This window comes from Nomascus leucogenys, chromosome 19 (assembly GCF_006542625.1).
Source record: "Nomascus leucogenys isolate Asia chromosome 19, Asia_NLE_v1, whole genome shotgun sequence".
Lineage (NCBI taxonomy): Eukaryota > Metazoa > Chordata > Mammalia > Primates > Hylobatidae > Nomascus > Nomascus leucogenys.
In genome coordinates, this window is record NC_044399.1 from 64369139 (window position 1) to 64381205 (window position 12067).

Genomic DNA, 12067 nt, shown 5'->3' on the forward strand with positions numbered 1-12067 from the left:
GTCATGCAAGTGATGGTGAGAACCGTGTTTCCTACATCGAATGTCTTTAATACCCACGTAAAGGAAAGACCTGCGCTCAGAAAGTGAAAGACTAAACACAAGCTATGATGTCATGTTGGAGCTAGAAGGGAACTTCGAGCCCATCATTTTCCAGTCCAGGAAACTGGGGCATGTTTACAAGCATTCACGAGACTGCGTGCCTTCAAAACAACTTAAAAATGGTCTTTGTTTTGTTGTCTTCCTTCTGCAAATCTGACCGAAGTACCCAGGGAAAAAATGTGAAAACACAGGAAAGCTTAAGTTAGCATTAGATCTCAACTGGTTTGTCAATATCCGATTTTAGAACACAAAAGGACATTAAAGCTTGGCAGGGCTTGTCCATCCTCGTAAACACCCAGTGCTTTATGGCATCAGGATCTAAAAAGCTCTTCACTGGTTGTCGAATCAGTTAGGATTGGTAGTTCATAAACATAAAACCATAAACCATATCCAGCAGTGAGTATTTATCTAACAGGACACAAATTCATGGATCCATGCAAGCCCAGAGTTAGAACCACTAGGTCCCCCTTGGAAGCTGAAAAAGTGGAAGCTGACTTCCACTTGCGTGGTCAAATAGAGCACAGAAAGGCTGCGAAGTTCCTGCATGGGGACGCAGAAATGCCTGGTAAGTTTCCTGCACCGTGGACCTTGAGCCTGCGGTGGGCCCTTGTTAGCACCCACAGTGGTCTCAGAAAGCTGCCTCCACAGCTTGCAGGGGCTGGTATGAAGCTGCCAGGCTACCGCCCACATGGCGAGGCATACCGTGGAGGCAAGGAAACCAAAAAATAAGGAACAAATAGGATTGGAACAAAAAACCACCTCATGCAGGTTCCACGGGCCACCTCCCTCCATTAGACAGCAAGGCGGTTTGTATCCCTTCCTGACCTGCTCTCCGGGGAGGGCACGAAGAGGATATAGGGTCAGGGGAGGCAAGGGAAAGAGGAAACCGCAGTTTATGAAAGGACGTTTAACCCCTTTGCGAGCGTGCACGCGTGCGCACACACACATACACAAGTAGAAAGAACATTAAGGAAATACACACTACATTAAAAATTGGGCATAGGGACTTGGAATCGGAGTTGAATTTTTTTTTTAATTTTAATTTTGCCTTTGATTTATGCATTGTTTTTTTTTTCCTAAGAGGTTGTTCCTTTCTAGGCCCTGGAGGACTGGATCATCTTATACAAATCCAAGGGAAAACAATCAAAAGAAGAAAAGAAAAGAAAACAAACAAACAAAAAACAAACTGATGGGAGGAAGAGCTTTGCTCCAAGACCCGCAGCAGACAGCTTAGGTAGAAGTCCAAGCTGCTGCAGAGGAATTCGGTTTGCTCCAGACAAACGGGGGCGTGGCGTGCAGCGCAGTACTGGGAACTGCTGCAAACAAAACTTCCAAGGGGACGAAGAGTAGGTTCCAGGCGATGGAAAGCGGTAGGATGGGGAAAGATAGGGCAACAGTGCCGAGAGGGGAGCACAGCGCGGGGAACCTGGAGAGGGTCAGGGCTGCGGAGGGCTGAGCTGCGGTGGAGAGCTCTGGAGCCCCTCACCAAGCTAGTGGCGTGTTGGGTGAAAGTCAGGCCCCCAGGGATCCGGCCGGCCTTAGCTGTCACTCAGGCAACCCCGGAGTCGCCGCAGACACCGGATCCACTGGAAGGGGGCGAAGCCGCCGGGAGGAATGGGGGACACTGGGGAAGGGGCGTCGCCCCTACCGCCCCCGCCCTCTCCAGTGCCATTGGGCGGCCGCTGCGGAGCCCGCGCCACCTTTTCTCCATCCCACCCCGCCCGTCTGGCCCCGCCTGGCCGCTGGTCCGCGCCCCGCTGCGCTCGTCCGGAGGCTGGTCCGGCCCGGGCCGTTGACGTCACCAGCAAGTTTGCTGCCCTCGGCGTCCCACGTGTGGCGGCGGCAGCGGCGGCCCAGGAGGCAGCCGGTGAGCGCCTGCGAGCACAGTGGCGGGGGCCGCTGACAGGTCCCTCGCAGCCCAGCCCAGCCCAGCCACGCGGCTCACAGGTGGGGTCCAACAGCAGTTTGGAGCAACCCGGCGCGCACGGAGACGGGTGGACGGCTCGGCACGGGCCTCCTGTCTCCCGCTCGGGCAGAGGGACTCGGGGGGACCTCGCTCCTTGGCCGAGAGAACCTGAACCCGGGGGAGAGAACGCGCCCAGGCGGGCAAGGGGACCAGAGAAAGCTGGGGCTGGAGGTCACTGTCGCTCGCCCCTGTCTGGAGCGCACGGAGCGCAGAGGCCCGGCAGCCGCGCGTGCCCTCACCGGGACCGAGCCAGGGATGCAGGATCGCTGAGCGGAGATCCGCGCCGAGAAGTCTCTCCGGGCCGGGACTGAGACGCACGCCTTCGACACCGCTGCCAAGACCCCGATTGCGGCGACTCTTGCGGGGAACCGGGGGGCCGAGGCTGCCCCAAGCTCAGGACTTGGGCGAGTCTAAGACGATGGTTTCTTAAGCACGGACCAGCGTTCCCCTTCCCGCCCCCTCGACTGGAGGCAGGGATCCTGCGCGGGGCCCCCGGGACTCCGTCTCCCCACGGAGTCCCGGCCGCCGCCTCCCGGGACAGTTCGCACGGCCACAGGGGCGCAGGGCGATGTGGCCTCCGTCCAGCACGCAGGCCTGCCGGGGGGATGCTCTGGCACCTGTCGGGGTCCAGGCCTAGCATGGCCCACGCGTTGCCCGACGTCGCCTCCGGCTAGGATGGCCCCTCCGGGCCCGGCCGGCGCCCTCCCTACCTCGGCCGAGCCGCTGTCCCGCAGCATCTTCCGGAAGTTCTTGCTGATGCTCTGCTCCCTGCTCACGTCCCTTTACGTCTTCTACTGCCTGGCCGAGCGCTGCCAGACCCTGTCCGGCCCCGTCGTGGGGCTGTCCGGCGGCGGAGAGGAGGCGGGGGCCCCTGGTGGAGGCTTCCTGGCCGGAGGCCCGCGGGAGCTGGCGGAGTGGCCGGCGGCGGCACAGAGAAAGCGCCTCCTGCAACTGCAGCACTGGCGGAGGCGCAGGCCGCCCGCGCCCCGCGACGACGGCGAGGAGGCGGCCTGGGAAGAGGACTCCCCTGGCCTGGCAGGGGGTCCCGGCGGCTCCGGGGCGGGAAGCAGCGTGGCCGAGGCCACGCCGGGGACCCTGGCGCTGCTCCTGGACGAAGGCAGCAAGCAGCTGCCGCAGGCCATCATCATCGGCGTGAAGAAGGGCGGCACGCGGGCGCTGCTGGAGTTCCTGCGCGTGCACCCCGACGTGCGCGCCGTGGGCGCCGAGCCCCACTTCTTCGACCGCAGCTACGACAAGGGCCTCGCCTGGTACCGGTGAGCGGGGCGGGCCCGGGCGGGGGCTGAAGGATCCGGGGGTCCTGGGCTGGGAAAGACGTGGGAGAGCCCTCGGTGACCCCCAGTTCGCCCTCCTTCCCACTTCATGCAGAAGGCGAAGGGTCATCAAGGGTCTTTCTTCCCTCTCCGCCTTCTCCTTCCTGGGAAGTGGATGTTGAGGGAGAGGGTGGGAGGGAAATTCTGGCCTTCATAATTTTCATCCTTGGGAATCCCTTGCCAGCAAATAAGCCAGTCTGGTCTCTTTCTCCTGCTCTGCGAAAGTATTCATATATTTAACTAAAGGAAAAAAAAAGTCTCTTCTAAATTAGAAAGCTGTTCAACAATTAATAGATTTCCTTCCCCTTCCCAAGGAAGCCCGTTTTCATTCTTTATCTTTTGGAAAGTTCTCTGTGGTTAACACAGTCTTTACCATCAGGTATTTATTTACCTTGACCTTTTGCCAGATAGTTGTCCTAGGTGGGAAGTAATATAGAGACTTAGTAAAAGTGTCAAGAACCAGAGAATCTGGGTAGTTTGGAAAATATATGTCTGTCTGAGCAAGGGAAAGCAACCAAGCACTGTATTTTAAAGGACGCTTGGCAATAACTTTTGTTTGAGGGCAAAGAATGAGTTTTGTAAAGTGCTTTTGATATTTGTAGGGAAAAGTAACTTTTGTCTCTTGACTGATAGAAACTTTTCTAAAGATCTTCAATCCTCTTTACAAATAAGGTAGCCAATTAAAAGAAGAAGAAGACAAAAGAGAGAAAAATACATTGGCACAACTTTGCCAATACAGCTTAGGAAATAAGTCTCGCTTAGATCTTAAATTTGCCAGTCTCTTCAAATTCAGACCACCTTTAATAATAAAATCAGCCAGATTCTAATAAATCTAGTGTCGCCTGGATTTTGTTTGCCATAATATATTGGCTTTTTTTTCTTTCTTCAAAGTACCAGTAAAAATTATGTTGCTAGAATTTTCCATTTTATAAAGTTTATCTTGTTCATAAAATATGCATTCTCTTTATTATTTTAACTGAAACAATGTTACAAAAATTACAACACAATTTAGGTATATTTCAAAAAGCCCATTAAATTAATCATTCACCCCCAACACAGAAATGGATACGATTTGACAAGTTTATTTACTTGAGGGGCCAATTGCACACTCAGATTGATTTCAGGAGCCGAATTTACAGTAAATCCGCTCACAGAGAAAAGATTTGGCCCTGAAAATAGAATTTGAACATTAAACACTTTTAAAACAGTAACTTTCCATTTGTTGGAAAGAAAAAACAAACAACCTTCCCTTAATATAGATTATATATCATTTAAAATCATCAGGCACTTAAAATATCCCTTGTGTTTCTGTCATTTATGTTGTATCCTCTGGGAAGTTCTTATAAAAATGACCTGTTGAATCTGGAAACAACAGGTCCTTCTTTTTAGCACAAAGGCAGCTCTGTTTTTTCTATCAAGGACACGAGAAAGAAGTGATTAAAGACCCCTAAAACTCTTATCTATAGCAGTTTGCATTGAATTCGGCCTCGTATCGTGCTATAAGCGAACACATTTCAAGCTGACTGCCTGAAACATCTAATACTACGTTAGGCTCTGAGGTGCTATTAAATATGGTGAAATATTTAGTACTAAAAACCTTTATTTTCCTTTTGCCATACAAACTTTATTTCCACAAAGTAGGATTGTTTCTTCTTATTCCAGAAATGAGTATTTGAGGGCACAGTGTATCTGCAGACCTGGATCTTATTTTCCGTGGACCTTTCTGAGCTCCTGTAAGGGGAGGAAGGTTTCAAGGTAACTAGAAACACAAGTATTTTTTTAAAAAAAAGAAAGAAAGAAAAAAAAAAAAGAAAAAAAGAGTCATAAACTTGTAGGCCACTCTTTCCTTTGGAAACTGAATGCATGCTATAAAGTAAATCCCTTCTTGGATTGTTTACCCCAGCAGAAGAGTTTTGTAAAGCAATTTATGGTGGTTACAAAAATAACTGCACAGTAGACTTCATGGTTTGGTGAATTTAATTTTCTAAGTGTTGGAGCAATGTCTTTGTTTTACCATTTGCAGTGGTTTTTTATTGGATGCATAAATTTACGTTTAACTCAATTACATAGGAAACTTATTTAAAAAAAATCCAACGTGTGGAGCCTGGATTATGTGATTATTTAATGAAATTTCCCCACAGTTCTCTTTCATCTTGGCTCTGAACTTGGAGTTTGATGTTTGTGAGCAAGACTGAAGGCTCAACTATGAAAAAAAAAATCTCCTACTCAGAATGCGACTTAAATATTAAGTGCATTTTAGCTACTTATATTTAGCTAATAGTTTAGAACAGGGGATTCAGTTAGACCTACATGAGTCAGCCCAAACTTTGCAATACAGGATTTGTACCACACACTTATGACCACACTATCACAGACACACACACACATGAACAGAAATAAATCCCAGATATTTTCACCCAGCAGTGAATTATGGAAGAGAAAAACCTATATAATTATTTTTAGGTGTACATTGACACGGGAGAATCCTAAAATGTCTAGCCTTTTTTTGCCCAGTGAAATCACTCAGTTAGCCATGATAGTTTATGGTGGCAGTGCCACCTACTGTCCTCACAAAGGGACAGATCTGCTGCAATTAGCAAGTTTGAAGAAAGTGTCTTGGAGAATGAGTTTGTGAGTTAGAAATGCCTGTTGCTGAACTTTTTCAGTCAATTACTCTCACTGGGAAGAAAATAAAATACTTTATGAAGTTTTTTCCAAGAGTGAAGTAATAAACACTTCCTTCATTTGAACACATTTGTAGTAAAGATAAAGAAGACATTTATTATTCAAAATCTCTAGAAAGAAAATTATTCTTACTAATTTAAATATCCTAATAGACTTCCTCCAAAATAAATAAAACAAAGGCAAATTTTTATATGCTGAGAAACTCGACCCTGATGGAGTTAAAAAAAAAAAAAAACACTCCTCATTACTTAATTTAGCAGACATGATATCACTACAACAAATGTCTGTGGCTTGCACGTGACGGTAAAGCAGTCCTTTGCAATGAATAGTGTCCATTTCGCTTGTATGTATGATGGCTTCATAAAGGAAAGGAAAAAGTTTCCTTAGCTTCAAAACATTGAGACCTTTGCTGGAAGTCAGGACCGAATACCTCTACTGTAGTTCAAGAGCAGGCGAGCTTAGAATTTAATAAGGAGGCTCTCTTCTGCTTGTTTCTATCTGCACCAGCTAAAAGGTATGTCTCTTTTTTTCTTGTAAGCTAGAAGACATTTATTAATAAAGTAGTTAAATATGTGTGTACATGTGTGTACACATACACATACATATGTATGTATATAAATGTTTAGATTCAATAACATTTCAGTTTATTATTTTGGTACAAGATAGGAAATATTTATTATCCAGTCTCTTACACTAGCATGTCTATTTCTTATATTTCAGTTTCTTTTCTTTACCAAGTCTGGACAATTTCAGCAGAGAAGGATATCACTAGAATCATTTTATTCTAGAGCATACAGGAAGATGAAATATTGTCCAGCTCACAGTTTAGGAATTAGTGCTCCCCTGACTTCATCAAAATTTGAAATTTTCTGCCCTCGAATGATCATGGCCCCGTTTTTCAAGTCCGTTAGAGAGGCATACTGAGCAGAGGCCCTTTCGATTCCTAGGAGGAGAAATTGGCATTTCGTAGCAGCTGGGAGCAGCTGCAAAGTCCCTCCATGCGCAGTTTCCCACCCTCCTGTACTGTGCAAGCCCCTTCTGTGTGAAGAGTTTGAAATGAAATCCGAGCCACGAAGCTGCAGTCTGGCCACCCATGCAAGGTCATGTGGACTGAAGGCCAAGGGCGCTCTGTCCTTAGGGCAGAGGAAAGAACATTGGGAATAGATGAGGGCTAGGAAGAGAGTGAGATGTTGCTTTGGACTCTGAGTCTAGAGTACTTGTCTATAGAAGTTCTCAGTACCTAGACATACCCCACCTAGTCACAGGTTGGGGACCCAAAATACTGTCATCTAGTTTGCTAAATGTCTGAACTCTGGGCTCATCCCCAATAGACAACCAGAAATGCAAGTTGATCTGCCTAGTTCCTCTGTGTGTGTGCGTGTGTGTGTGTGCCCTTACACATGCAGGAGCAGATACCGAGAAGGCAGGGACAATGATGGAATTTATGAGAGGAAAGTTACTAAGTAGTTGGGGAATTTCTGAGCAATATTGGACATCCTCAGTAGGGAACAGTTTGGGGACACTATTGAGATCAGAGTCCAGGCATTAAACAACACCAAAAACACTTGGTAGAGCTTGGACTGGAATGCCTTGTGTGAATGAATACTCCTTTACAGGGATGAGGTTTATAATATGCTCTTATACTTTATGTGAAATTCATAGACTTCTATGAAAATCCACCACTACATTATAATCTCCTGCCTACTCTTTAAAAAGAAAATACCCTGGCCAAAATATTTGTCTCCTGTAAATAAGTCTGTTGATTGGCCAGGAAAGAATAAGTGCCAAATCTGTATTTTGGCAGGGTCATGGGAATGAAATAAGCCTGTGTAATTAATGACGATAGGGGCTAACCTCACATAGACCAGATGCTTACTTCATGAGAAGAGTGTTGCAGAGCAAGCAAAACTCTCTGATATGAACAACAACAACAACAACAAAAGGCCTCGTATCTCTCCGGGACACAGTTGAACAACTGCAAATTGCAATTACCATCAGTCAAATTGCTGGGCCCAGTTGGGAACTTGATATTCTTAGCTCTTTTCCTTAGGGGGAAATCTTCCTCCACCAAGTGATAGTAACTTGGCTGAAAAAGAGCATCATTTCTTGGTATGGGTTTCCTAATGATATTAAACTCCAAGCTTTTAGAAAATTTGTCCTGCTTAAGTGATGAGTTGCAATTGTGAACATAAGGTTTCTTATTAAATATGTGCCTCTAATATGTAATCAGAGGAAAGCCCTCATCTTTGCATTTTATAAGGATGTCTTAAAAATGCTTGTCAGCACTTTAAATCTTTTGCTAATTTGATACAGTTTAAAAATCTCTATGGGGGATATTTATATAGTGAATAAACAAACTGTTGTGAAGCCAAAATTTAGAAATTGAATTTATGAGAGGAATGTTATTAAGTAGTTGGGGAGCTTCTGAGCAATATTGGACACCGTGAGTAGGGAAGAATTTGGGGGCACTATTGAGATCATAGTCCAGGCAATGCTGAGTTAGTGAATGGAAGCCTTTCCCCAATTTCTTGCCTTCGTGATGTAACTCTTGAATTTTTGCCTTACTATATGTGGTCATGATTCTTCATGCCCCTAAAAACTTACATTTATCCTAAGATTGCCCGACTGTATTACAGAAATTCAGAACTGGCCTGTTTCAGTTGTCTGATGACAATAAATGTGAAAAGAGACAGGGGAAGTGTTTAATTAACAATGAAGTTTAGTACTTGCCATCGGGAATTCGAGAGACATTCTTGCAAAGGTTTCAACACAAAACTGTTCACCGACTCGAACAGCCCGCTTTGAATGTGATGTATAGCGCCACCTAGTGGGAGGAGGAGTCAGCAAGGAACCCCTAAAGGGAGAACTTTGAAAAACCTCATCATGATAGAGCATATTTGCAGTCTCAATTTAAAAAAGAAACTACAGCAACAACAAAAACTTGTGTTTAGGTGGCACTTATAGCAAGATGATCTGCCTAGTGCAGATGAGCTGCACTTTGCCTTTTTTTCAAGCAAGGATCATTCACTTCTTTTAGGCAGGGAGTTTATTCTTCAGAGAGAAATAAGAGATTTGGCTTCACAATAAACTGAAAACCAAGATATAAATGATTAGGGGATTTATATTAAAAATGCCTATGACTGAAAGGAATACCATATGCCCCAGATTACTTTTGTTAGTGTGTTTTGCCTCTGTGTCTGAAAGCCAGCTTCAAATGAAAATACTTCCAGATGATTTTATTTCAACATCAGTAATGCAGGCCTGTTCCTTCCCCTGTGTGGTACAGGCTGTGGAGGAGGGTCCTGTGATTCTAAACAGAAGCCTGTTTAACCCTTAAGGTGCCTGAGATGCCCTGTTGAGAATCCTGTCCACCACACACGGGACAGCTTCACAGGAAAGCGCTTTGAGAGTTCCGACAGGACAGGCGTTTCTGTGCCTGCAGTCCAGGGCCTGGGAGAGCAGGCTGGGATGCAGGGTGGTGGTCAGGTTAAAGGAAGGCAGGATGAAAAGGACAAATAGGACAGATTGAGTGGAGAAACTGACAGACACCACCTTAACCAAGTGACCAAGGTTAGCATTCCCTGTTGTGTTGAGATCATGATCCCCAATATAATACAATAGGAAGGCACTTCACCTGTGTAGTAATCTTCCCCCAAATCCATAGCCCCAGTATCGCCGTGAGAAAACATTAGACAAACACGGATTGAGGGACATTTTACAAAATACTTGACCAGTACTCTTCAAAAGTGTCAGGATCATACAAAACAACGCCAAGACCACTAAGCTCTCCCAGATGCGGAGAGACAAAGGTGAGTCATTACTAACGAGTAAACACGAGGGTGCCCTTGGTCAGATCCTGGGTCTGAACTAAGGCATTTATGGGAAAACTGGGGAAATGTGGATAATGTGTGCAGTTTAGTTAATAACATCATACCAACGTCAGTTTCTTGGTTTTGATCGTTGTACTGTTCTAGGGTTATGATATCCCCCAAGATGATCATTTGGGTGAAAGGGGTATGCGAATTCTCTGTACTATTTTTCACAATTGTAATATCTAAAATGATTCTAAAATCAAAGGTGAAAACAGCAAAGAAGGCAGGAGAAGCCTAACAGGCGTTGAAGGATGAGGGCTCATACTGAAATCCTGTCTGTGCCGATTCTCTTTTATTCTGCGTTTCTTCTTTCCTTTCCTTCGGAAGGGCCCCCAGGATAGGCCTGCTAGCTTCCCCTCCCCTGCCCTGCACCTGTTGCTTCCAGACATGCTGATCTTTCCCTCAGCTGATTTCATAATCATATTGGCTCACGGCTCCCTCCTACTCTCTTGTTCCCGAACCAAGCACAGAGACAGTTTTGTATTCCTTTCTTTCTGTCTTCTACAGCGGGCAAATGTAAAGTGAAGAAGGTGTGAAAGGTTCCCCAAAGCTTCTTGTCATAGAGAACAAAAACGTTGATGTAAATGACAGGTCTCTGAGGGCACAAAGAGCTAAAAACTAAAATAACGGTCAGAGAAAAATCAGACTAGGGCGTATGCCTTTTTTGTTTTTTGCTACAAACATAGAAGGAACAAGTGTCAGTGGTTGAAAGCTGGTTATAGGGAAAATAGACAGGGCCAGAGCTGTAGATGCACCTTATGGCAAAGATGACAACACAGTCCAGATTTTCGAGGCCAGCTTAGGAATTTTATCTGCTTACTTCACTTGTTTTAACCTTTGTTGTAGACACTTTGGGTTATGAAACTTTCCATAGGAGCAAAACAGACCTGGAACAATTAACGCATTCAAGGAAGAGGCAGGAAGAGAGAAAGTGCAACCTTCAGAGGTCTGGAGGACCAGTTTCGTTGCACCTTCTAACTATGCGGGTTTATTCCACTGGAACTGCCCAGCCAGACTCCCAGCATTATCAGTCTCAAAGTCCCTGTCTAGGTGGCGTGCTGTCTTTTTCTGCTTCTGTTTTTAAATACACAGTTATGTTTATCTGGGCTTCTGGTTGACTAGAGTAATGAAAATCTCCCTCAAAACATTTCCTCTGATACTTTTAACAACTGTAAAAATAGTTTTATCCACATTACATTTTTACTTAAGCAAAACAAAACAACACCCACTCCATCAAGAGACTCCGAGAAACTAACAGTATTTTCTTTTAATCGTTCATTCACTTATCTTTATTGGATCCGTTTTATCAACTGCTTTAGTGCAAGGGATAGACTGCAAATGCTTATGTAGTTAAAAATAATTTCTGTGATTTAATACCATTCTCTACTTGTTTGGCATGTTTCCATTTTAGTGGCTATACACTTTTCTTCATGCATTTTAGCCTTTTTAAAAATAGCAAAATAATTGGACCCCGCAGTGTATCTTTGATGAAATGTATCATTTTAGAGGTGAGGTGACATTAACTCTATTTGTTGAGGCCACGCTATGTGCTGGATGATGCGGAATGATGTGTCGCTCGTAGTCTGATGTTATTAATAGGATTTGTATTTTTAAGCAGGTCCTATCATTTTCTACATTTTATAGATCAGAAAACAGGTTCAGAAAGATGAAATAACTTGTCCAAGGTCACAGAACTATGTACGTCATAGAACCACTGCCAAACCCAGATTCACCCGCCTCCAGCATGCCAGTGCCTCACCACTGGGGTGAATGGTCTCTGTGATGGTTTCTGGCAGAACTGCCCACAGGTCGTTCCTGCCTACATAGCAAGCCATCAGTGTCTCAAAGGTGCAGGGGATTGAAAGGCTGCCCCATGTGGTAGAGTGACTTGGACATTCTGATCTTGGACCTTTAGTTAGAAAATTTGGCAGCATGTTAGAGCCAGGTGTGGTGGTTCATGCCTGGAATCCCGGCACTTTGGGAGACCGAGGCAGTCAGATCACTTGAGGGCAGGAGTTCAAGACCAGCCTGGCCAAATGGTGAAATCGCATCTCTACTAAAAATACAAAAATTAGCCGGATGTGGTCGTGGATGCCCTGTAATCCCACCTACTC

General features: G+C 45.5%; 1 protein-coding gene across 1 annotated transcript in view; it reads left to right on the forward strand.

Annotated features, from left to right (window-relative positions):
• Positions 1 to 1928: 1928 nt before the first annotated feature.
• HS3ST3A1 (heparan sulfate-glucosamine 3-sulfotransferase 3A1) overlaps positions 1929 to 12067 on the forward strand; it is a 104470-nt gene continuing 94331 nt past the window's right edge. Inside the window, exon 1 of the mRNA XM_003262834.4 lies at positions 1929 to 3339. Within this exon, the coding sequence (XP_003262882.3) occupies positions 2741 to 3339 (599 nt within the window). The 5' untranslated portion in view covers positions 1929 to 2740. The remainder of the gene's footprint in view (positions 3340 to 12067) is intronic.